The sequence below is a fragment of the Netta rufina genome (genome assembly GCF_964035555.1).
Source record: "Netta rufina genome assembly, chromosome: 22".
NCBI lineage: Eukaryota > Metazoa > Chordata > Aves > Anseriformes > Anatidae > Netta > Netta rufina.
In genome coordinates this window covers 1,354,369-1,379,364 of record NC_140146.1, presented here as the reverse complement: position 1 = coordinate 1,379,364, position 24,996 = coordinate 1,354,369, and the positions used below count along the sequence as shown (strand labels likewise).

General features: G+C 55.0%; 1 protein-coding gene across 1 annotated transcript; it reads left to right on the top strand.

Moving 5' to 3' along the window:
• Nucleotides 1-3,503: 3,503 nt before the first annotated feature.
• SLC2A1 (solute carrier family 2 member 1) lies at nucleotides 3,504-24,692 on the top strand (the record flags this gene model as incomplete). Its single annotated transcript, XM_084300431.1, is given in 11 exon segments — nucleotides 3,504-3,526; nucleotides 3,528-3,642; nucleotides 12,114-12,206; nucleotides 19,301-19,461; nucleotides 20,232-20,472; nucleotides 20,896-21,058; nucleotides 21,135-21,322; nucleotides 21,490-21,594; nucleotides 21,775-21,876; nucleotides 22,195-22,398; nucleotides 22,818-24,692. Coding segments are annotated over 11 exon segments (1,593 nt in total). The 3' UTR covers nucleotides 23,016-24,692.
• Between the last annotated feature and the right edge of the window lie 304 nt (nucleotides 24,693-24,996).

Sequence of the window (24,996 nt, the reverse complement as noted above, 5' to 3'; positions counted from 1 at the left end):
CCTGCTTCAGCTCCCTGCTTCGTCCTGCTCCTCCAGCCCCCCAGCACAGCATCGCTATGGGCCCCACTCCAGCCACCCAATGCTGGCTGTAGCCCTGCCACTGCTTCAGCCAAAATAATATATATAAAAGAAATAAAAAGCAAACCCAAGCCAGGTGAACTGAAGCCTCCCAGCTAGGAGGGCACAGCTGGAGCAGCAGGATTTGTCTCCCCAGGGCGGTTGGGTTTTGGCTCGGGCGAGTGAGGGAGTGTTTTTTTAGGGAGCTAGGTGGGCGGCAATGCACAGGGCCCACGCTGCACCCAGCTCCATGGATTTTAAGGATGAGGGCGAGGAGCATTTCCATCCCTTCCCCTGCCTGCAGGACCAGTGCTTCTGGCTCCTCACTCCACAGTCACTCCACGTCAACGCCAACATCAATATCCCTTCAAAGCTGCCTCCCCCCAGATTTCCCTTCGGAAATACTGATTTTACTGCCTAGACCCAAAAAACAGCCCCAGAAAGAGGTGGTCCCCACTTTGCATCCTGGCACTGCAGGGGGGTTTAACACTGCTCTGGGCCATTTGTCTCTTATTTTTGCTCAAGCAAACAGGGCAAGCCAAGACTGGGAGGGCTGGGACTGTGCAGAGGGAAAGGGGAAAGCACTTCAGTTGTTGGGCATCTGGGTGCTGGGACAGCTGTGTGTCTGGCAGCCCTGGGCCTGATCACATCGGTGCCAGCCATGGGCACCCTGGGGATGGGAGAGGTGGCAAGCGTGGGGGTGGTAGCACTGACGTGACACAGGGGAAAATAAAGACAGCAGACTTCCTCGTACGCCCGGAAATCAGATTTTTCCAGAGAATTCATGCCAGCTGTGCATGGAGTGGCAGTTTTGGGGCAGGAGGCACACAGGGAGACGCATGAGACCCAAAGCTCCAGCTTCGCCCCATCGGTGTGATTGCTGTGCCGGCAGCGCTGGCCAGGCTGGGACAAGCCAGCGAGAGGCAGAGGTTGCTCGAGCTGGCAGGGAAGGAGCCCGCTCGCCCGCGGCCCCGTGAGTCAGCGGTGGCCCAGCTTTGCACTTGGGCTCTGGAGTGCTCGCAGCCGCCTGCCCGCTCGCCCAGCCCCAGCAAGGGTGCGATCCCCAGCGGCGCCATGGCCGGCTGGCTGAGCGAGCACGTGCTCGCACGCTTTGCTGAATCAACCCTCGCCGAAACAGCCCCAACCCACAGGGTTTCTCCGGCCCAGCCAAGTAGCGAGGGCTTGGCTCCCTCCATGTGGGGGCACAGCAAGGCAGAGCCCCTCACCGCAGCCTCTGTCCCCAGTGCCAGCTGAAGCCCCCCGCTCAGAAGCCCCCCATTTGCCCTCTGAGGAGCGATGGGACCCCCGCTCCCTGCACACACTGTAGTCCCCCAGCAAACCCAGCACCCTAGCACCTGCCAGAGCCGGGAGAACTCCCCCTGGGCATGGGGATTTTATTTTTACCCTTTCTGCCCACCCACTCAAAGGAAAGGGACGGGCAAAATATCCCCTAAATCCCCCTCGGGGAGCAGCTTATCAGCACAGACGGAGATTATCGCCTCTGTGTTTCCAAGCCACCCTTTTCCCTTCCATCAGCACTCGCCCATTGTAGCGAATCTGTCCCAGCTCCCAACAGTACTTTCTTTTATTTTCTTTCTTTCTTTTTAGTTTTATTTATTTATTTATTTAACAAAATGCCAGTTCATCAAAAGCCCTTCCTCATGCACGGGAATTTTACGTTTCCCATTTGCAATGAGTAAAAAGGGGAAGGAGGGAAAAAAAAAAAAAAAAAAAAAAAAAAGGTGAGTGGGGAAGTCGTGGAGCCGCCAGAATTCGGACTTGCTGCTTTCCCTGCGTTGCTCAGCCTGAGTCGAGGACTCACCCGAATGCCCAAATTCGGAACAAACCAGTAGGCTTTAAGAAAACAAAACTTGACTTTTTTCCGCACAACCCCCTCCTCTCCAACCCCCCCCCCCCCCCCCCCCCGCCCCGGCACGACTTTTTGCACAATTCACGCTTCCTCGCTCCTTTACAAGGCAAAAAGAAACCGTCCGGAGGCTTTAGAGCGAGCCCCCCTCCCGACCCGGCGCTCACACCGCCGTGCCGAGCTGGGTCTAGGGCTGGGAAGCAGCGACTTTTTGCTTTTATTTTGCGAGCACAGCGCCGGCGGGAGGCTTCTGGGGCCGGGGCAGACAAAGCCCCCCCGCGGGACTCCCGCCGCCGCCGTGCGCGGCCCCGCGCGGAGCCGGGCGGCGGGGTGGGATGGGGTGGGATGCGGTGGGATGGGATGGGAGGAGCTGGCGGACGTGCGCGCCGGCACATCCAGCCCCGAAACCCCTCCCCGGCCCCTTTCCCCCAAGATTTCCAGCTCGGCAAAGCCCCCTCCTGCACCAAAAGGGGCAGCGGGAGCCGGGGGGGGGAGCTGCGCTGCCGGCCCCGCACCGGGCGCACATCGTGGGGCGATGCTGCGGGAGGTCCCCACCCCGTCGGCTTTTAAAACGCATTTTTTTAAAATTAATTAATTAATTATTTTTTAATGGAAAGACTGCAGTTTGGCAACTCGGGGCCAGGCCTGCCCGCACAGGAGAGGCTTCGACGCTGCTGGCCCCGCGGTGCCCTCGAGCTCCGGGGTTTGCTGGGGCGAGTTTTTTCCTCGCACGGCTCCGCTCTGTGCAGCAGCACCCAGCCGTGCTGCACGCACCGAGGGCTTGCTCGCAGCCTCTTTCTTTGTCCGGTATTAGTATTCAAGCGCCATTCCCGGCGAGCCCAAGTTTATTCAGCAGCAGGACTGCCGGATTTTTGGGAAGGGAGCCCGGGCTGCAGCCAAGGGAGCGCGGGAGCCCCGGAGACCCCCAGACCTTGCACGTAGCGAATGGGGTCGGTGCGAGGAGCTGCCACGCTCCACGTGCAGCTGGAGGCCTCGTGTGGAAACTGTTGCACACACAGAGCGGCGCGCACGCACGTGCACGGCCAAAGAGACGCCGCCACGCGCATCTCTGCGCACACACAGGTGCACGCAGCCGCGTGGAGAGGCGAGTCCATGCAGCTGCGGGCACACTCGTGTGCACTCACACGCACGGATGTGTGCACGCGTGCGTGCAGGGCTGCGTGTGCACACGGACCCACCAACACATCTCCGTGCGCGTGCACGCGGCTTTAGGCACATATTTCCACGGGCACCCCCGCACGTGCGTGTGTCCCCTGTGGATGCTCCCCCCTGCACCCCCCTATGCAACTTCCCATGCCCCCTCCCCACGCTCCCCCTATGCACCCCCCCGTGCACCCCCCTATGCTCCCACCACGCACAACCCCCCCGCACAGCCCTCCGTGTCCCCCCCCCCCCCGCACCCCCCCCAGCCCCCAGCCCCCCCTCCCCAAGCCGCAGGGCCTCGCTCCCTCCCCCCCCTCTCCCCGCGCTCCCCCCCCGCTCCCCCCGCCCCGCGCACACCCCCGCCGGGCCCCCCCTAGGCCCCTCCCCCCCCTCCCCCCCCCCTCGGTGCCGTCCAATGGGCGCCGCCCCCCGCGCCCCGCCCCCCCCGCGCTCTTAAGCCGCTCCAATGCCCCCGCGCCGGTCGCGCGCCACCGCTCCGCCGCCCCGCGCCTCGCTCCGCGCCGCCCGGCCCCGCCATGGAGACCGGCAGCAAGGTGAGCCCCGCCGAGCGGCACCGGCACCGGGCACCGCTCCGCCCGCACCGCCGGGGCTGCTGCTTCCCCCTCCGCCCCCGCTCCCTCCCGTGCCCCCGGAGCGGCGGCGTCTGCCCCGGTGCAAGTTGGCGGGGCCGGTGCGCGGCCCCCGGCGGGCGGCTTGGCCCCGGTGGGGGGTGGGGGGGTGGTAAAGCCCGGGCGGTGCTCGGGGTCCTGCCGCTCGGGATCCTGCCCCGGGCTTGGGCCGCGGGGGTTTGAAGCTGGCCGAGCTTAATTGCGTCAGATTTAATTGCATCGCTGCTCCCGGGGCCGGGCTGGCGCTGCGCTCCCTTCTGCCTCTTCCCCCGCTCCGCGTTTTGGGTCAAAACTAAAACGAAACGAGAAACCGAAAGGCGAGCCCCGAGCCGCAGCAGCTAATCCCAGTCCGAGCTGCCCGGAGAACGCCTCGGAAAGGGGTTTGAGGAGGGGCGCAACCAGGAAGGGCAAACCGAGGGGCGACCGAGCGCTGCCCCGGCTCACCCGGGGGGCTGGGGGCATCCCGGGCGCTGGCCCCGTTCCGAATGGGGGCTCCCAGCAGGTCCGGTGGCGTCGCAGCCGTGCCGAGCCCCGATTCTGCCGCGTTTTGGTGGAAATGGGGTCCCGGGAGCGTGGTCGGGGGGTGAGTGGAGGCACCGGGTGCAGGGCAGCCCCCCAGGGTTTGGGTTGGAGCAGGGGAGGGCTTTAAACTGATGTAATTTCATGGGGCTGTGAGGCCCCGGGATGGGCTATTGGGCTGTAGGGTCGCTCATATCAGACCTTGGTGTGGGGGGGTCTGGGCGGGCAGAGCTGCCTGTCGGGCCACTGCCGAGACCCCCGTCGCTGGGGCGTTACGCCAGCACAGCGGCCTTGCTGGGAAGGGAGCAGACTTGGCTCCTCGGCAGTGCGCTGTCCCGCATAATAAAAACCCATCTTCCAGTTCAACTCTTGGTGGGAGCCCAGGTGGCTTCTGGACTTTGTTAGTGATGGCTCCGAGCGATGTTCCTGCTCCGCCACAGGCAGCGAGAGCTGCGCTCAGCTCCCAGCTGCTTTCCGGGTCAGCCCCAGGCGGAGCGGGACTGGGGAGCTGCGCCCAGCCTTCCTCCTGTCCTTGGGTTTGGGGTGCCTTTTCGGAATAGTGGGTTTTTTCCTTCAAGTAGGCTGTGCTGGACTGCTGGTGGAAGGCTTTTTTTGGGGATTGCTGGGTGGAGGAGGAGTGTTGGCACGTGGTGCAAGGTGCTGGGGACACAGCCGGGGGACGTGACGCCCAGGAGCACGTCAGAGCCAGCGGAGGGAGGCATCAAGAAAACTTGCTGCCTTCCTTAACAAAGAAATCTGAGGCACCGCCAGGCAAATCCAGCCCTCAGCTACAGAAATGGAGGCTTGTAGGGGCCAGAGACAAACCTGGTCTGGTTTTCTGTCTGTAACAGCGATCCCCGTTAGAAATGGTCTATTTTGGTTAAGTGAGTAATCAATCACAGGGCTAGCCTGCTACTCTGTTATGGGTGATGCTTAAATCCCAAGTGCATGTTTCCAAAAGGGCCTGTCCCGTGGCAGCCAGGCACCTGGCAGCCCACCCCTGGGGGGGCCAGGAGCCGTGAGCAGCGGCGGGGGGGAGGATGATGACCCCCAGGGCTGTGGCTCAGGACTTTGCATAAGAGAATATTTCCTGGGCTTGTTCGAAAGGCATTCCTGCGGTTGCAAAATTCAGAGCAATCTTGTTGATGTCCCCAGCTGACCTTCTTTTTTTTTTAAAAAAAAAAAAAAAAAAAAAAAAAAACAGTAAAAACATTAGGCTGATTTTCCCTTCCCCTTGCTATGAGCTTTCTCCCACACCGAGGCCCTTTGGTGGTGATAATCCCAGCACCCGCCTGATGCCAGAGCCCCACATGAGCCCGTGGTGATTGCGGTGGGGCTGGCGGCTGTGCCAGCCTCTCATGCCCTGCCTTGGCTGTGAAGAAACTCCCTCGGCCACCCCATCTGCAGGCACCGGTGCTGTGGCATGTGCTCCCAGTGCTGTGTCTGCTGTGTGGTGTTATTGGCAGGTTTACCGAGCCCTGGGCAGTGGCAGAATTTTTTCCTGGACTGAGAGCTAACACAAGCCCGGTGTTATCGCTGGGCTCTGGATGCCTCCCTGGAGACTGCACAGTGATGCAGCGGGGGCTAGGGCTGGTGGCACGGTCCCTTCCCCAGCAGGACATCGTTTCCACGAGGAGGGATACTGCTGGCGTGTCCTTGGCATGGTGGCCAGCAGGCATGTGATGTTCTCCCTCTCTCCCAGTCCCCAAACTGGTCTGTGATGGTGGGGGGGGGGGGGGGGAAGGGGATCCTGCGCCTTGTGGGACAAGCCACTGTGTAGCCAAGGTCTCGGAGGGGTTGAGGCGTTCATTTTAGTTTGCTGGGAGCCTGCCTTTGCGTGCCATCCTAGCTTGCTTACGCCATGGCTGGGCGGGACGCTGTGCTCACAGGGCTGTCTGTTTTGTGATGCAAAGTTTATTTTCTGTCGTCTGCTGCCCCCACTCCAGCAGCCTGGTGGAAGCCTCTTGGGCAGTGGTTTTGTCACACAGAAAGCCTTTGCTGGAGACATCCTGTGGAGCGAGCAGGCTGCGAACCCTTACTCCGAGTGACCTTGCTGGTGGCTGCGGGGTGGGGAGGATTACTCACATGAGTAAGGATTTGCTCCCTCAGACTTTGTTTTTCCAAAACACTAAGCGTGTGTTCAGGCTATATTCAGACAAGCTGGTGGGTGCCCCCACACACCCATGGAGTTTCATTGTCTGAGAGGCAGCCTGGCATTCAGAAAACCTCACAGGGAGCGACAGACCCTGCTCCCCCCACCGGGCAGCCTGCAGGCAGAGCCTGCTGCTGCTGGTGCCTGCTATGGCAAGGCATGTTGCGGAGGGGTCACATTTGCAGCAGGCTGCATGCCTTGTCTTTACAGGCTATTCTAAAAGTGGATTGTCCTGTAATTCCCTCCTGGGAATTTTTTTTTTTTTTGATTATTCATTTCCTTGTTCCATTAGGCAGGCAGAGTTCCTAAATCCTTCCATGCTGGTGAAAAATGGGTAAAAAGTGAGGCAAGGGAGACGAGCAAAGGCAATGGGGTCTGCTCGGGACTGAGCTAGCGTCCATCGCGCCACAGGTGCTGGTGAGTGTGGCAGCACCCAGGCGATGCTACCCTCTGAGTGTCTTCACTTCCATATTCAGCAGCAAAGGAAGCAGGAAACAGTGAGCCAAACATCCTTCATGGCGAGCTCTTGCAGTACGCTGGAGTTAGGAGAGGGTATGAGTCTCTTATAGTGCATAGGTCTCCCTGTAGCTGGTACAACACATCTGTTGCCTGTCTTCAGGCTTTGCGGGCCTTCATTTGGAAGTAGCTGCACAGGAGCAGGAGGGGGAAGTGCTTTTTCTGAACTCCAAACAAAGCTGCTGCTTTCTGTTAGGCTCCAAGTGAGGAGTTAACAAAACAGAACTTGCTGCATGGATTTACAAGAGTTTCCCATGAAAGATGGCTGCTAGAAACTAGCTTTTTTTTTTTTTTTTTTGCTCTCCATCTTGAGCCTCTCCTTTAATGGCAAGGTTAAGGCTGAAATGCGGCTGGCCGAATGGCAGAGCAGGCTCGGCAGCGTGCTCAAATGCAGGCGCACGGCAGTGAGCAGGCAGCACTGAGTCACAGCGGTCCCGGCTAGCTTTGCGCAGGGACGGTGGCCAAAAATGCCAAAAGCCTGTGCTGGAACTTTATTCCTTCATCTTGAAGCTGGTGGTATTTCTTAACAGAAAAATGGGGGTTTCTGTCAAAGATTAAGCTTGCAAAAGTAGTGTTTTTCTTACTGATAGGCACTGTGGGGTGTATGAAACAGAAGGTAGGGTCTCTTAAGTGTTTTTTGAACTTTTTGCAGTGCAGCCCAAAGTGTATGCTCAGAGCTGAAGACTTCCACTTCTTGAACGCACTCACTCAAAGCGAGGCTCAGTGCCCTGTTTCTTTCTCCTGTACACCAATACAAAGCCTCTGTCCTCAGTTGTGCTGATTGTCTTTTTCTTTTTTTTTTTTTTTTTTTTGATAGTAAAATCCCAAGCCTGTGCTGGAAAAAGCCCCTTGTGAAGAGCCAGTACTGCCTGTAATCTTCCTGGAGCAAAGTTCATGCTGAGGACTGGCCAGAGCACCTCATCCCCATCCGCCGTCGCTGCTCCCTTTCATAAAAGCTAGCTGGGCAAACAGGCGTGTTGCAATGGTGTGACTCACCTGCAATGTACAGCACACCCCTTCCTGCTCACCTGAAATGTGCAATATGTGGGGATCGATGACAGATATTCCTAGACGTGCAAACCGGTGCTCGCCGGCATGCTCCTGTGTGAGAAGGCTTTGAGTGGCTAAACAAGGCTGAAATTGCCACCCTTCAGATAGGGAAAACAAAAAACACAAGGCATTTCTAAGTGTTCAAGCATGGTTGTTTTTTTATAGGTTAATGGTGGTGTGCGTTGTAGCTGTGTGGAGCAAAGCCATCTGAGGCTGGTGTGGTTTGTGCTGAATAGCCGGAGAGCTGGAAGAAATTACAGCCCTGTGACACTGAGCTGTGCGTGCTGGATGGGGGAGCTTAGGGTTGGGGTTTTGGAGCATGGGGTGTATTTCTGTGCCTGCCACTTGTTTTTCACTAACTTTGGCAGCATTTCTCAGCCTGCTCTCACCCTGCATTGCAGGTCTGGGCCACAAAGCTGCAGTGCTGGGATTTGTTGGGAGGGTTGAGATGCTTTAATTGTGAAAAGGCTTTTGGGCAGCAGCGCAGGGGAGAGCAGTGTCACCATAAAAATGGAAACCTGCCAGGTGTGTGGGGCCTCGCCACCAGCTTGTGGGGTCAGTGAGGTGCAGGAAACTGAAGTCCAAACTCCTGCGGCTAGTTTTGGGAACTGTGGCCCTGGGCTGGTCCTCGCTCTGAAGTTGGCATTTTTTTTCCAAGGTTTGTTAGACGTGCTGGACAAAAGCAAGCGCCAAAACCTCCCCAATTTCTTGTGAAGTGGAATTGTTGTGTTCAGGCCAATACTAATTAATGAACTTAATTAATGGGGCTGGCTTTGTTTCCTGAGGCAGATCAGGGTCCTGTTGGATGCTCACTGGGAAGAGCAGCTAATTCCCTGTTAAAGTGGAGAAAGGCGGATTGGCAGGAGAGCCAAGACCAGCAAGCAGTAGTTACTGCTGCTGAATGCTTTGTATTTCAGCACATATCCCTTGGTGTGTTGTCTAGTCAGCTGTCACCATCACCATGTTGTGCTTAGGTGGGTCTAATTGACACCAGACCTCTGGAAATGTTGCTCTGCGGTGCCAGAGGAGCAAAGTGGGGCTGGAGGTAGCTGGGCAGGCTGCCACTGCCTCCAGGTCTGTGGTTTCACCATGCTCCCCAGCTATACTCCTACTTCTGGTCTTCCAGCTACAAACAAGTGCTGGGAACCACTGGACAAGTGGCAAAACCTGCAGTAGGGGTCTCAGTGGCTGTGGGGAGCTCTAGCTCCCCAGGGAGCGATACACTTCTATGTGAGGTGCTGCTCACATAAGTTTTTCTTCTTGGGAATCTTGCGTCCCATGCTCTGGATTTCTGCTTTGCAGGAAGGGCAGCATGCTCTGGCTAGGAGCACCCGGGAGTGTCAGACTCTGTCCAAAAACCATGCCAGGGCCTAGCTGTGCTGCCTGAGCTGCCAGCGCTTAATTGCAGGGGTGCAGGGAGCCTGGGAAGCCCCATGAAATGACCTTTGAAGGCTCTGGGAGCCAGAGGCTACTGTCCCTTTTAGAGGGCTAGATTTGTCTGGTTGGGCTGGATTCAAGTCTCCAAGGGCCTGGATCTAGCACCAGAAAACCAGGGCAGGTCTTTGGGTGGGCGTTAATCTGGATCTGGGCTGGCAGTACTCTTGTGAGCTGTCTGGTACTGGTGAAGCCTTGCACACTGAGTGTGCTGGGTGGCTGCTGCCACTGCACTACATCATTTGTATTTTTGGGGACTCACCATCTGTTTCTCTTGCTGTTGCCCTCCACTTGGGCCGAGGTTCACCTTCCAGGGGGCTGTGCTGGGCTCCCATCGCATGCCTCACCTCTGGGCCCCAGCACTGCTGCTGCTGTTCATGCATCGAGTGAAATGCATGTGGGTCTCGCTTCAAAGACAGCCACAGCCAGACACCAGGACCTGACATCTGACAATTGCAACGTGGTTTTCCCTCTGCAGGAAAACAGGGGACAGGAAGCGAGGGGGCTGCACTGAGGGAAGAAAGGCCCTTTCAGGCAATCAGGCAGAGAAAAGGAGCAGGAGGAGAGCTGCATGGGCAGCTGTCAGGGCTGGGATGTGAATGGGAGAAGTGCAGCTGGGAAAATAAGTAGGTGGTCAGGTCAGGGAGCTGGCGTGAGTGTTGTTGCCGGGGTTGGAGGCTGGTGGCAGCTGAGGAAGGAGAAGTGAGACTGTTGTATGCAGTTTCGGGCCCTTCCTGGCAGACTTGCTGCGTCACAGACTGGCCCATCCCAAAACGAGATGGTGTGTGCAGCAGGGCTCTTGTGCCAAATCAGGTGCCTGTGGCTGAGACTTTGGCTCTCCACAGCAAGGGAACAGTGCCTGGGATTTCGCAAAGAGTGCTCCTTGCTCCAGCGAGGCCTCCTGTCTGCTGCAGCAAGCATCACAGCTGTGCGCGAGTGCTGAGCCCCAGAGAAGGGGCTTTAAGTTCACGTGAATGTCCCTAAGCTGATTAACTGAACCTGGGAACATCGAATCCCTGCTCTTGGGGCACTGTGGCTGGGCTGAGCAATGGGGAAATCTCTTGCCAGGGATAATTGGGCCATTGATGGAGGTGTCCAAGTGCTGGCCTGCCCTGACCTTGTTCAGAAACAAGCCTCCAATTGTTGCTGTAGCTTAAGCAGGAGAAAAGGGAGGTGGGCAAGTGCTTGCCAAATAGCCAAAGGCACTGAGGCGTTGGATAAATGCTGGGATTTTGCTTAGTAACTGTGAATTAGGCTCTGACACAAACCTTTGTTAGCAGTGGCTGAACCATGCTGTCCAGGCCATCTCCACGCTGGTGACGGGGATGGTGCTGCCCAGTGTGGCTGTGCTTCACCATGCTGACCCCCAAGCCTTTGGTGCTGGGGCTTGGCTGCCCCAGGAGCACCTCTCTTCCCCTGCTGTTTTCTGTCCAAAGTCCAAGGTCACAGTCTGACGAGGTGCATGGGCAGCAGAGCCTCACAACATAGCCCAGCAGGAGCCGTGAGCACCCAGGTGCTTTGAGCAGATCCGAAGCATGGGTTCCTGCAACGTCCCCAAAAGTGGCCCCAGGAGCTGGGTGCCATGCACTGCGTGGTCAAACCAAACAGGGCCGGGTGCGGCAGGCAGCTGGGGATATCACCGGTGTGCTCGGCTATGTGGCTATCTCTGGCATGCTGTTGCTGTGACACCCTGGCTGAGCGCTTGGCGTGGGGGATGTGGCACATGTAATGACCCCAATGTCTGGGACTGCTGTGGTATAAAGCCTCTGGCCTGAGTCAGGAGGCAAAAAATAATAATAATAAAAAAATAATCCTGGGATCCCAAAAGTTTTGTGTTACTTAGCCCATGTGGATGTCAGGAAACCATGAAAGCAAGATGTCTCTTTTGTCCTGGGTTCTGTCCATTCACACTTGCCTGACACAGCCAGTCCACCCTGGTGGGTGCCCAAGTGCTGGCTCAGTTTGGGTGAGCACAGGGCCCCCCCAGGGTGCTGCAGTTTCAGTTTTCTGAGTTTATGGTTAGGATTTATGGAGGGGGCCTGGGGCTGTGCTTTGATCGGAAGGAAGACCCCTTCCCTCTGGAGGGAGGCATTTTGCGGGTTGCTTGGCCGCCTCAGCACAGCCAGTCCCACATCTTGGCTGGGGGGCTCCCTGTGGCAGGTCTGTGGCACGTGGCCTCCTGAGCCTGCTGGGCTCAGCATGGGCCGGGGTCTGCAGCCTGTGGCTGCTTGAGTGGGTTTTGGGCCCCCAGTGTGTCTGCCCGCTCCAGCAGTGTGTGGAGCCATCATGCTGGGGGGGCTTGCCCCACGGAGGCCAAGGGGGGTTGCTGAGGGCACAGCATAAGCCTTCGATGCTTCCCCTGGGAAGAAGACACGGGTGTGTAATCTGGCCATAGAGGATCTCTGTGACGGAGGTGGTGTGAGCAGGGTGGCAGGGACAGACATCTGAGTCGCTTGACTTATAAAGTATGTAGTACCAGCGGTTCCTGGGGCTTTTGTGCTGCCTCATACTTAGCAGCTCCCCAAGGTGACCGGGGGTCCCGGAGGCAGGGGCAGATGGGGCAGGGTGCTGAGGGTGGATGAGGAGGAGCTTGGTCTTGGGGGTAGGAGGGCTTGAGCAGAGGTAGGGGCTTGCCTCTGCTGGGGCTTGAGTGGGCTGGGGGTGCCTGAGTGGGGCAGAGCCTGGGACCCACACCTAACCTCTCTCCTTTTTCTCCTTCATGCAGATGACAGCTCGCCTGATGCTGGCTGTGGGAGGAGCAGTGCTGGGTTCCTTGCAGTTTGGCTACAACACTGGTGTCATCAATGCCCCACAAAAGGTGAGAGCGGAGCAGCAGCAGGACAGCACACGTGCTGATCCAGGCATGGCAGAGTGCACTGAGCAGTCTGTCTGTGGCAAAATGGGGGGGGGGGGGGGTTGCTCAAAGAGGCTCTTGCAAGCAAACACTTACTGCCCACCTCGCCCCTCCACCATGAGCCTGGCTAAAATAGTACATCCTGCTAGGCAGCTTACTGCCTCTAATGGGATTTGTTAAGGAGCTATTTAGCTCTTGTGCTCCCAGGAGAATTAGTTTCCTCTTGCTTAGCATTTTGCTGGTGAATTCTGGGAATGCATGTGTGTGCTTCAAGAGGCTCTTGGGGTGGGATCTGTGTAACTTTTAACCTCAGCCTTAGCAAAGATTTCGAAGCTAATTGGGACCTTAGTCATCTCCCGGGCAGTGACCTCTCTGATGGGCAGCTGAAGAAGCTGGTTGTTCTCCCACGAGAGGCTGAGAGCTGGAGCCCTGATGCGCAAGGCATGCCATGAGAACTCCAGCACTTTCTCTGGTGTGGCTTTGCAGGGTGAGCGGTGGAGGAGTTTGGGATGTGAGCAGGCCTGGGAGTGCTCACCCACATGGCCTCACAGATCTAGATAACCACCCCAGTGGGCTGCCCTAGCAGGGAGGGGCAGATAATGATTGTCCCAGTGGAGGCAATGTGCAGGAGGCTGCAAAATACCGATGGTTTGGGGTTGCCAGAAATACCTGGCCTCCACCGCAAAGGAAGCAGGGTGCACCAGCCCCCCCCATGCCTGCCGAGCCTTCACACCCATCTTCTTCCCTGCAGGATGGAGGCGGTGTTGGCTCTGAGGGCCGGTTTCGGCTGTGGCAGGGAGGGTATCTGGCATTGCCTCTTGCCTGCGCCCTTTTGCCACAGTGCGGGGTACCTGGCAAACTCGCTCATCCTTGACTCAGCAGGTGCCAGGCAGTGACAGCTGGGGAGATGGAAGGCAGGGCTGATCCTGCTCTGGGTGTGGAGAGCAATAACTCACCCGGCCTGGGTAACTGCTGTCCTTCTAGGCTGCAGCATGCTGTCCTCCCTCCCACTTCTGAGACAGGAGCCTGGTGTGGGGCAGAGCTGCAGGGGGCTGGGAGCAGTCCCTCTCCCAGCTGCTGGGGTGGCCAACAGGGGGGCCTTTCAGGGGGCAGACATGGGGACCTGCTGTGGGATGTGGCAGCTGTCTTGAGGGGTGGGGGGCAGGATCCTTCTTGGGGTTTCAAAGGGAATCTGAAGACCGTGGTTAGTTGGTGGTGTAAAGGGTGAGGGTGTTGGAATACCCAGAGGAGCATTTATAATGGGGATCCCATGCAGGCATCAGAGACCAAACATCCCCAGGTAAGTGGGTGAGCAGGGACAGACGAGATGAAATGACATAGCTGTGTGTGAGGGGGAATGGACAGCAGTAGGAATTTGCTTTATTTTACTGCATCTAGCAGATACCAGGACCCTCCCATGATCAGGCACCTGGTGGGTACTTGGGAGTTCTGAAAAACTCAGGTTCCTCACAATTGCACAGCCCTTTGAAGTTTTACAGCCCTGGAAATGTTAGCTCAGAAATCCTGATTTGTGCTTGTTACATGCCCTGGGCAAAGCTCAGCTGCCAGGGTAAGGTGTTGAAAGAAACTGGGCTCCAGCTGCTGCTTGGCTTGAAGGAACTGGCTGGTCCTGGGCTGCAGAGAGGCTTTGATGTTTTAACTCTATGGTACACAATCCCAAATAATTAAAAACACTTAGGCAGAATGTGCCACTACTGTTAATCTTATTACTGGTGGGATTTGCCAACGGGCTGTGAAATCTCCTGACATTGCCTGGGAGCACAAACACCAGTGTGTCACCTCAAGCACTGAAGAACTTGTGAAAGGGAAGACCCCATGCAAGTACTTCCCAAAACATGTCAGCATGGAGGGCTGAATCCTCTTGAGGGGAGCAGGGTGCTTAATTGAGGCTGCAGCAGTCTTCATGCTGCAGGATGCTGGGGGCCTGCACCTCCTGGCAAGCTCCTGTGGTGCCTGTGGAGGCCAGGTTCATGGGATGGTGCCATCTTTGCCTCTGCACTGGCTCTGCCATCAGCCTGGATGGCTCTGAATGTCCTCCCCCAATGCTGGCAGCCACAGGGACTGCTCTGCTCCTGGGGAATGTCTGGTCCCCCTTTCCAGGAAGGGGGAGTTGTAGGAGGGCCTCAAAGGGTGCCACCACTCCAGCTGACTTGGTGTCAATGCTTTGACTGTGTGAACAAAGCCCAACAGCTCGAGCCTGTTCCTGCCCAGCCTTCTTGCTCCCATAGTGTTTGGATGTAGAGTCAGGAGCACTGAAAGCACTCAAGAGCCAGAGCTCTGCAGCATCTGCTGAGGGCATTGTGCTGTTCTGGCTCTGCTGGAAAACCCTGGCCTTCCCCTGCCAGATGTCGTCCCCAGGCACCAGAAGGACCCACATGTGCTGCTGGCCTTTACATTGGTCAGTGGTGAGGCTCTGGAGCAAAGCAGGGGTTGGGGAGAGGTGTTTGCCTCCTGCCCATCCCAGAGACAGGCAGTAGGAGCAGTGCATGCAATGCAGTGAGCCGGAAAGGCACAGAAGTGTGCTGGGAAGTGGCTTCATGGTTTCTGCTCTCATTTACCCATCCCCTGAGCTCTGTGTGGAGAAGCACTCCTGATACGGCGCACTGTGCTCTGGGACCTTGGGGAGCAGATGCTGTGTAATTACTGCATTGCATCAGTGCCATACCTGCCTGACTCCAGTGCCTGGGACGAGGGCATGAGTCATTTCCTTACACCTCTTTTTCCTTATGGCTGCAGGGACTTTTCTCCAGCCTGTCCAGCTGACCCATGGCAAAGGGAGATGCGAGTCTCCTTGAGGTGGGCAGGGACCACATCTGAACTGCCCTAATGGTCTTTTCTTGGGGGCAGACACCAGGTGTGATGTGAGGAGAGGCACATGGATGGGTTTTTGGCAAAGAATAGATCTTTCTCCGAAGTGTGTTTCCAGGTGCTTCTATGTCTTAGAGAGCCTGGTGAAAGCTGTCCAGCTGTGCCCTAAAACCCTAGTAGCTCTGGTTCATATGGACCCACAGCAAACAAAGGTCACTGATGCCTCAGTTTCCCCTTGTGCTTTCTTAGTGTTAAGACCCTAGGCTCAGCCCCGAGATGGGCTGTGTTTTGGGGGCAAGTCTCCTCGCAAGCTGCATTGTGCTTGGGGTGCAGAAGTGATGGGGAAAGTGGTTTGAGGTGCCCACTTACTACAGGAAAGCCCCGCTCTGTACCAGGGGAACAAGACAGCAGTGCACAGTGAGGCAGGAGGAAATCTGTTGTGGGCAGCAGAATGTTCTGGGTGTGGGAATTAAACCCTTGCAGCTGCAGGCTTTGTGACCCTACTGAATCTGAGCTCTGAACTTTCCCTGTGGGAAGCAGGGCATGGGATTGGGGTGCATCAGCCCCTTGGCTTTGGCAGTGTGCATCCAGCAATGCTTGCGCACACCAGCACCCTGCAGCCAGCTGCCTTACACACATACACACACACAAAAAAAAAAAAAAGCTAAGAAAGCCTCCTTTCTTGCACTGCGGGCTGAACGCCGGTTTTGTGGTCCTCTTAATATAGTTCTCCGTGCTGAAACAGCTGCTTGTTCCTTGTGGGGCGTCTGTAGACATGATGTGGGGAGGAGATGGCCTGAAACTGTGTGAGGGCTGGTGGAAACACTCAGCCCAAATTAAATGGGGGTGAGGGAGGGGAAGGCAGGAGGGACAGAGAGCCTTTGGGAAGCATAGCTCTTCTTTCTTTCCACCCTTCACGCTTTAAGCTCACAAGGGTTTTTCATCCCTGTATGGCAATCAGATCACAGTGGGATTCTTCATCGATCATTTTTGCACAAGGAGAAGGGCTTACAGGAGGGTTTGTGTTTTGTTTTGTTTTTTTTTTTTTTTTTTTTTTGAGCTGGGGGAGCCTTCATGGTGCTGAGATGAGCAGCAAACCCGTAACCCAGAGGAAGCTGGGCCCTGGGATACCAGCTGGCACTTGGATGATTTTCCTTGAGGGGAGAAAGATGGAGGCCTCTGGGGAAGGCAGGGAGGGATCTTGTGCACCACAGTTTGGTCTGTGTGCTATACCCTCAGGGGAGGCAGAGAAGTTCTTCCTCCCTCACTGCCACATTTTGGAGGGTGGCTGTGCCCAGGGGCCTCGCAGCTGCCCATGCTGGCAGGGTGGGCGATGGAGCTGCTCCGACTCACCCAGGGGAATTTTGGGGTCTTTCCAGTGGGGTCAGGGTGCACACCCTCCTCGAGGGAGCGATGGCACCTGCACTCAGATCCCACGGGAGAAGGAGGTGATGGTTTCCAAACGGTCTCTTGCAGTCCTGCTGTTCCTCGTTCCCAGGAGGCAATAAAACAATGAATCAGGGCTGCTGCTGCTAACAGTTTCACTTGTGTGTCCTAGTGGGGATCCGCTGCAACCTGATAGTGCTTTGTGTGTGGAGCTGCATCCCATGTCCCATTGCTGCCCCTATTTTTAGCCTACATCATGCTGGTGTGTTCATTATATAAATTGTTAAATAACTGCAGCCAGGAAATTCCTGGTAGAGAAGACGGGGTTATTACCTTCTCTGCCCAGCCTGATACTTTAAACACTGTTTCCCTTTAACCCAGCATCTGTCTCCCTAACACAATTTTCAAGTGTTTCCATAATTGGGACTTTAGGTATCAGGCTCTTGATCTGGGAAGAAAAATCAAAAACTTAAAAATTGAAGCCTGCTTCTTGCTTTGTGTGCATCTCTGAGTCCTGCTGTTGTACAAGCCAGCTTGGCATGGGGTGTTTAAGGTGGTGGGCTTTTCTGACAGGCAATTCTGTATGCTCGAAATAATTAGAATTGCTTGTTTTGGTGACTTTAGGAAAAGAGGGAGGGAGTGAGGACAGGACACATAAGCATCAAAACATCTATGCTAAGCAGGACTGGGTGACCTGGAGGCAGATAAATGAAATTACTTAAGCCTTGTGAAATCCTTTAATTTGGGGGGTTCGTGAAAGGAACAATTTAAAAAGAAGAAAAATGCCACCACTATTATTGAAATCTACAGTGAGGTACATGGTACAGATTGTATTTCTTGTGCTTTCTCTGCCATGGGTTCTCATTCATAGTTAAAGTGATGGAAAAACTAAATTAAGACTGATTGTGCAGATGTTTTCTGAGGCTCGTAACACGGCTTGCAGGAATGAAGGCTTGCTTCCGATTTGGGAGCTGAGTGTGTGTGCAGCCATTTGAAGCTTCAGGATCCATGATTTTGTCTAAGAGCAGCTTCTCTTGCTTACATGAAGTCTTTCCTCCTTGCAGACAGGGTTGCTCCTCTCTTAGAAGGGATGGTGTAAGTGCATTGCTGAGACCCATGTGTATTTCTTTTGGGCATGGGTGAGCCTTATTCTGTGAAGGGGCTGTCCATGGCCCTTAGGTAACTTGAGTGAAGCTCTTTGCCAGTTGACTGGTTGTGTTTCTTTAAGAATGTATATTTAAAAAAAATGTTATTCTGCTAAGAAAGTAATTAAAAATGTGCACCTGTCTTGGCTGTCAGCAGCTACTACTAAATTAAAGCCCTAGCTACACATCAGTAGGGAAAAGGGGGTTGTTTTTTAAACTGGGGTCTTTGTTTAGTAGGACTCAAGCTGTGCTCTGGCACAAGCATTGCAGAAATACACTAGAAACAAGCACAAGGAGCTGTGCAGGGGGATGAAAACTGAACTCATCCACCTCCAGCTGCACAGACAATATTGCTTTTATCTCCATCTTCCTCCAGTGTCTGTCCATCTTCCTCCTCCCCACGTGTAGCTTCTCCTCTTGGGATGGAGACCAGAGCTGCCTCCTGCAGCCTGCTCAGCCCCTTGCCACTGCTCCCTGGGCCCTGTGGAGGTGGCCAAGGAGGAGCCCGACCTTCCTACAGCAGAGCGGCCGCTTCAGAGGCTTTTTGGCAGTGCTGAGCATTGGCAGGGCAAGCTCAGAACCTGTCTGGCTGCATTTTCCCTGTGCATCCCTTTGGGTTTCCTCCCAGATCTGAGCCCTGCTATATCAGCTTGCTGCCAGCCTGCAGCTGGGTGGCTCCCATCTAGTGGAAAGCAACGAGTACTGGGTTTAATGGGAGCGTGCCTGCAAACCAGGGCTTGCTCAGTGACACATTGTCTTGTGACGGGGAAGAGATGGGCCAAGCCTTGTGACTGAGGCTTGCGGGCCAAGGCAGGGGTGATGGGGAGCTGCCTGCAGGCTGTGGGTGGCTGGGCTGAGGCAGAGGAATTTGTGGCACCTGTGATGCAGATGAAATCTTAAGCAGCAGGAGTGGAGGAGGACATGCCCAACCTTAGCAGATGGGTGTGTAGTTAATAGCAGGGGGAGCCCCTCTGCTTTGAAGGGTGCTTGGCTCTGCTCTTGTGCCAGCCTGGGTCTCAGTGGTGGAGGTGCTCTGCTGCCAGCCCATCCTGGCCTTGAGTTGCTTGGACTGCGGTGGCCACACCGAAGTCATGGTGGGATCACGGTGGTCTGCAGAGAGGAATTAGGGCTGTGATGAGGCGAGGAGCCTCATTCCCCACCAAAACTGGGAAGGGAATGTCAGCCCTTGGCCTGGGGTGCCATGTTTGGTACAGACTGTGTGAGCAGCAGTGTGTGGCTGCCGTCACCATGTTCTGCTGGGGCTGGAGGCTGCAGGTGAGCCTGGTGTTTGTACCACTTCCAAAGCAGGCCTGGGCCTACCTTCACACCCCAGGCCGGGTGAACCCTGCCCTGCAGCACGAGGGAGAAGGGCTGGTCCTGTGATGAGCCTGGATCCAGGCAAACCTGTGTTGGGGTGTGCTGCAGCCTTCCTGTGCCAGCATGGCTTGTGGCAGTGGTGCTGGGGACGAGGTCTGCTGAGGGCTGTGTTGTGGCACCCAGCATCACGGTGGGGACATCAACAGGGCCATGAGCAGAGCCACAGGCTGGTCTTCCTGAAACGGGGAGCATTATAGGTGCCTGTGTGGCTAGGACAGGATGCTATCACTGAAGTGCCTAGCCCTGTGCAGATGTAGGCAAACCTCTTCTCATGAATGAGAGAAAGTCTTACCCTGTGGTTTCATTTCTTCCCCCTTGCAGGTGATTGAAGACTTTTACAACCGCACCTGGTTATACCGATATGATGAACCCATCAGCCCTGGCACCCTCACCACGCTGTGGTCCCTCTCTGTTGCCATCTTCTCTGTTGGAGGCATGATTGGATCCTTTTCTGTGGGACTCTTTGTCAACCGCTTTGGCCGGTGAGCACTGAGTGTGTGGGACCTGTGCTGACCCCTCCCTCCCCCCTGGGGCCCTGCTGCCTCATCCCCTGTCGTCTCAAACCCACACCCACCCTCTGTGCTGCATGGACCACTGCTTTAGCTGCAGCCTTGCTTTAGTCATGGCAGTTTTCTCCTCTGAGAGCTCTACCACTTCCTCTGGCAGTGGGAACTGGTGGAGGCAGGACTGGCTCTGGTTCATGCCTTGCCCATGAGACCATTCTTCCATCCTCAGTAGCTTGTTACTGCTCGTGCTGGGAGCTGGCACATCTTCCTTTCCCTGCCTTCTCCAAGGCTTGTCCTGCTGTGGAGCTGAGCCCTGCGTGTGAACCAAATTTGCATAGTCTGTCTCCTAATACTGTCCTATAATCACTTCCCTGTTGGCCTTTTCAGAGCCCGCTGATTCAGATCAGCTTGTGTCAAAGCTGTGTTGCATTTTGGTCCTTAGGGCAGCATCTGTATAACTGTCTTGCTGTCTCAGGGGGGCATTGATCTCATCCCTGCTAGCACCTCTGTTTCTCAGCTGTGTGCAGTGATGTGCTTGCACTGCCTCACAGAATGTGGAAGCAGACTGAGCCCTGTGTGGTGCTTATGCTTCAGCCTTGGATGCTTTTCTGCATGGGAAATGGCTTTGGACACCTCCCTCAGGCAAAGAGTTGGCATTTGGTTTCATGCAGTTAAACAGTGCCTACTGATACCCCCTTTAGCCTGACACCTGTGGTCCTCACTGCCCTCCTTCCTTGCCTCCTCAGGCGCAACTCCATGCTGATGTCTAATGTGCTCGCCTTCCTGGCCGCTGTCCTCATGGGCTTCTCCAAGATGGCTTTCTCCTTTGAGATGCTCATTCTCGGCCGCTTCATCATTGGCCTGTACTCCGGCCTCACCACCGGCTTCGTGCCCATGTATGTGGGTGAGGTGTCACCGACTGCACTGCGGGGTGCACTGGGGACCTTCCACCAGCTTGGCATCGTCTTGGGCATTCTCATTGCACAAGTAAGTGCTGTCCAAGTGGTCTGTCTATCCATGCTGGGCCACAGTGCTGTTTCTGCACAGTCAGCCAGGGTTTATTCCATGTTGCTGAAGCTGCTCTGGGCCTTGGAATACGGTGGTCCAGGAGCATTGCTTGTGCTGTGGCTCTGCACTTCCACTCAGAAGGAGCCAGGGACAGAGCTAGGGCTCTGCAGGCATGAGGGTGCTGTGAGATCTAGGGTTGGGATAGGCAGCGTTGGGACACAATGTCTGTGAGCCACCTGGATGCAGCATGGGGCTCTGCCCCTCTGATAAGTGCACTGTGAGGCTTGGGCATCCTCAAGTGCCCCAAGAAGGGGAGCGCTGGATCCGGCTTGCATCAAGCTGGGTTAAAGGAGAAGGGGAGGCTCGGTAGCACTCACATGACTCAACCTCTCTTGTCCTCAGGTGTTTGGTTTGGACTTGATCATGGGAAACGACTCACTCTGGCCACTGCTCCTGGGGTTCATCTTTGTCCCTGCGCTGCTGCAGTGTGCCATCCTGCCCTTTGCCCCCGAGAGCCCTCGCTTTTTGCTGATCAACCGCAATGAAGAAAACAAAGCCAAGAGTGGTGAGTGACCCATGTCCCCAGATTAATCCCACTATGCGTGGGGCTCTCAGCCACTCCTGACCCTGCCTCCCCTCAGTCCTCAAGAAGCTCCGGGGCACAACAGATGTCAGCAGCGACCTCCAGGAGATGAAGGAGGAGAGCCGGCAAATGATGAGAGAGAAGAAGGTCACCATAATGGAGCTCTTCCGTTCCCCCATGTATCGCCAGCCCATCCTCATTGCAATTGTGCTGCAGCTGTCCCAGCAGCTCTCAGGGATCAATGCGGTGAGTTTAGGGCAGGGCTGGCAGGTCAAGTACCACATGTAACTTGTTCCACCTGGGCCCAAAAGCTTGGGCTGTGTTGGCTCCATGTCTCCATTGCCTGTGGATCAGTACCAGCCCCAAGCTGAGACCTGACTCCTTTCCTCATGGTGCTTTCCTTCTGTTTGTAGGTTTTCTACTACTCCACCAGCATCTTTGAGAAGTCAGGTGTGGAGCAGCCTGTCTATGCCACCATTGGCTCTGGGGTGGTGAACACAGCTTTTACAGTAGTTTCGGTGAGTTTTAGCCTGCTGTGGCTGTCCCACCAGCAACCACTGTGTTAATGCAGGGCTGGACTGGTGGGCTCAGGGGCAAGCATGTAACATGCTCCCCAGGGAAGGTGGGTGCAGGGGGAATAGGAGTGCTTTTCCCTGGGCAGGGATTGTGCTGACAAACACATCTCCCCCATCTGACAGCTCTTCGTGGTGGAGCGAGCCGGACGTAGGACCCTTCACCTCATCGGCCTGGCGGGGATGGCAGGGTGTGCAGTGCTCATGACCATTGCTCTGACACTGCTGGTGAGTGATGGGGGCTGAAGGGTGGGCTGAAGGGCCCAGGTGGGTGGGCTGGGAGGAGGCACTGCATGCTGCTCCTCACTTGGTGGCTTGTTGGGAGGTATGGTGGGAGAGCAAGACATCCTCCTCCCAGGGGTGACTGCAGAGTGGTCCCCTCTGCCCAGATTGCTCTTGGGGTCCCAGGAAACCCTGTCTCCAATCTAGAGAAACCTCACGGCTTCTGCCAGCATCAGGCTTGCCTGCAGTCTTGTTTGTGCTTTGTCCATCCCCACTGCAGGGCACTCACTAACCTTTTCTCTCTCTCTCTCCCTCTTGGACTAGGACCAAATGCCCTGGATGTCCTATATCAGCATCGTTGCCATCTTTGGGTTTGTGGCCTTCTTTGAGATTGGTCCAGGCCCCATCCCCTGGTTTATCGTGGCAGAACTGTTCAGCCAAGGCCCTCGCCCTGCTGCCTTTGCTGTTGCTGGGCTGTCTAACTGGACCTCGAACTTCATTGTGGGCATGGGATTCCAGTACATCGCGGTAATCATCTCCTGCTCTCCGGGGGGAGTGGGTCTGGGGGTGTGTGCAGGCAGCCTTACATTGTGCCAGCTGGATTATGTGATTAGAAGAGATTTTGAGTCCTAAAACCTGTATTGAGAACAGGACTTGGGTTTGCTTTGAGCTTGGCTTGGGAAATGCACCTTGGGAAGAGGCTTGGGGACAGGACTTGGGGAGCTAGACATATCCTATAGCATGCTGGATTTATTTTTGAAGCAGCAGGTAGGGACAGGACAGTCACTAGCTGAGAAGCCCCTTGGCTTGGGGGGGGTCGGGCACAGGCTGTGGTGCAGTGCTTTGCACTTGGAACTGGTGAGCAGCTGTGCTCTGGCAGCTCCTGCAGAGCCTCTGGTCTTTGGCTCTGTTTGTACACTCACCACTTTGGTGTCTCCCCTTTTCAGCAACTCTGCGGCTCCTATGTCTTCATCATCTTCACAGTGCTGCTAGTCCTCTTCTTCATCTTCACCTACTTCAAGGTGCCAGAGACAAAAGGCCGGACCTTCGATGAGATAGCCTCTGGCTTCCGTCAGGGAGGCGCAAGCCAGAGCGACAAGACCCCGGATGAGTTTCACAGCTTGGGTGCCGATTCCCAGGTCTAACCAGCCCGTGGCACATCCCGTCTCCTCCGAGCCTCCCAACTTCTCTCCTGAGTGTTTTTAATGCTTGTACAGAAACCAGGAAGGAGGGAGCGGGGGGTCTGGCTCTTCTGCATACGCTCCTTCCCCAGACTCCCCTACTGGCCGCCTGGTTCATCAGTGACAGACTGACATATTTTTGCTAGGAACAATTTTAGCTGGTTTCATGTCCAGGATTTCAAAGCTGATAGATGCAGAAGCAATGACTAATATTTTAAAACCAACCAAGCAGCGTCCTCCAGCCTCCATGCAGGAGGGTGGCTCCCTTTTTAATGAAGTGATAGGTTATTTAATGAGAAATCACAAAGTAGAAGGTTTTTAAAGCTGGAAACTTTTTAACATTCTAATCATAGAAAAAACATGTAATTTGACTAAGTCTAAAATAACAAATTTATTTTTTAAAAAATAATTTTTTAAAACAGTAAGATTTCAACCCCCTGTGGGTTCGTGGATGGGGATTCCCTGCCCTCCGGGAATGCCTTGGGGCAGCACTGAGGATGGAGAGGTCTGCGGGTGCAGTCCTGCTCCTCTGTGGGCGCCGGGCTTGAGTGTTTCCCAATGAGGAGGTTGGAAAGGTCACTAGTACTGTAGCAGGTTGCAGAGCACCATCTCCCTTTGCAGTCTCCAGCAGCAGCTCCTCAACTTTCCAAGCAGAGGGCTCTGTTTCTGGCTGTGCATACTTCCTTGCCTGGATTTCAGCTGTTCTCTTGCTGGCTGTGTGCTCAGGTGGGCTGAGATGGGAGGGGAGAGGGGTCTCTTAATTTAGTCTTGGCAATATTTGCCTGATTGGTCAACTGTGACACGAAGCGTCAGCAGATGGGAGAGGGGAGAATGCGGCAGAGCAAACCAGTAGCCCTGGCCTTCCCTAGCACGGCGGCATCCCTGCCAAGTTGAAGCCCTGTGTTTGCAGGAGCGGCCGGCGGTCCCACACTACATCCAGCAAACCTGCCCAGCACTACCACGTCAAGTCCCGGACTCACCAAAATTCATCACATGGATACAAACATTTCCTGCTCTGTGTATAGACTGGAAGATATTTATATTATATATATTTTTGTTCAATGGTGTTAATAGCAGACATTAAGTTATAGTGTTTCTGATTGACAAGCAAAAAGTACTGTAAATATTCTTTTGAGTATATTCACATTGTATAATGTATACAAAAGGTACAGATAAAAGGTATAGTTTCTATAGCAACTGTAAGGAAAGCTTGTACATGGTTAGGATGACTTTTGTATAGTTAATTACCTGCACTGTAGTTGTATCTATTGCACTGAATTTTAGTCTTTAGTATATTAAAAATAAGAAATACCCTTCTTTTAAAACAAAACTTAAAAAAAAAAAACCACAAACAAAACAAAACAAAAAAAAGAAAAACACAAAAAGCAGCCCTTCTCCCCTGAGTGCAACTGTTGTAGGAGCTACTGGCACAGGCAGTTATTTAATAGTGTTTTTTTTTTTATTTATTTGTCTGTTTTGGAAGTGACTATAATAACCACACCTGAAAGTAAATAAAAGGAAGTAAAAAAAAAAAAATAACCATGTGACAGAACTCATCACACAGCTGTGCAGCATACCAGAAACTGTGCACTTCTTTCTTTTTTTTCCCCCAACAGATGCATAAAAATAAGTGCCAAGAGAAAGGCGTGTGGTGTGCTAACAATAAATGAGAATGTATGCAGCGACCCAACCTCCAGTGTGCTGTGCTTTTTTTTTTTGGCTGGGGCATGCTGGTGACTTATGGGCAGTGGATCAAACCCTTACCTAGGCCTTTCCCTTTGGCTCTTGGTCCACTTTGGACATGTGTTTGTGGTCACAGAGCATTTTTCTGTGCTACCCCCTACTCCAGGGGTAGCAGTTGATGGGGAGCAGTGCAACACCCATAGCAGTCCCCAGAACAGAGCTATTACCATCCCAGCTGTGGCCCAAGATAAGGGTTTCTGTC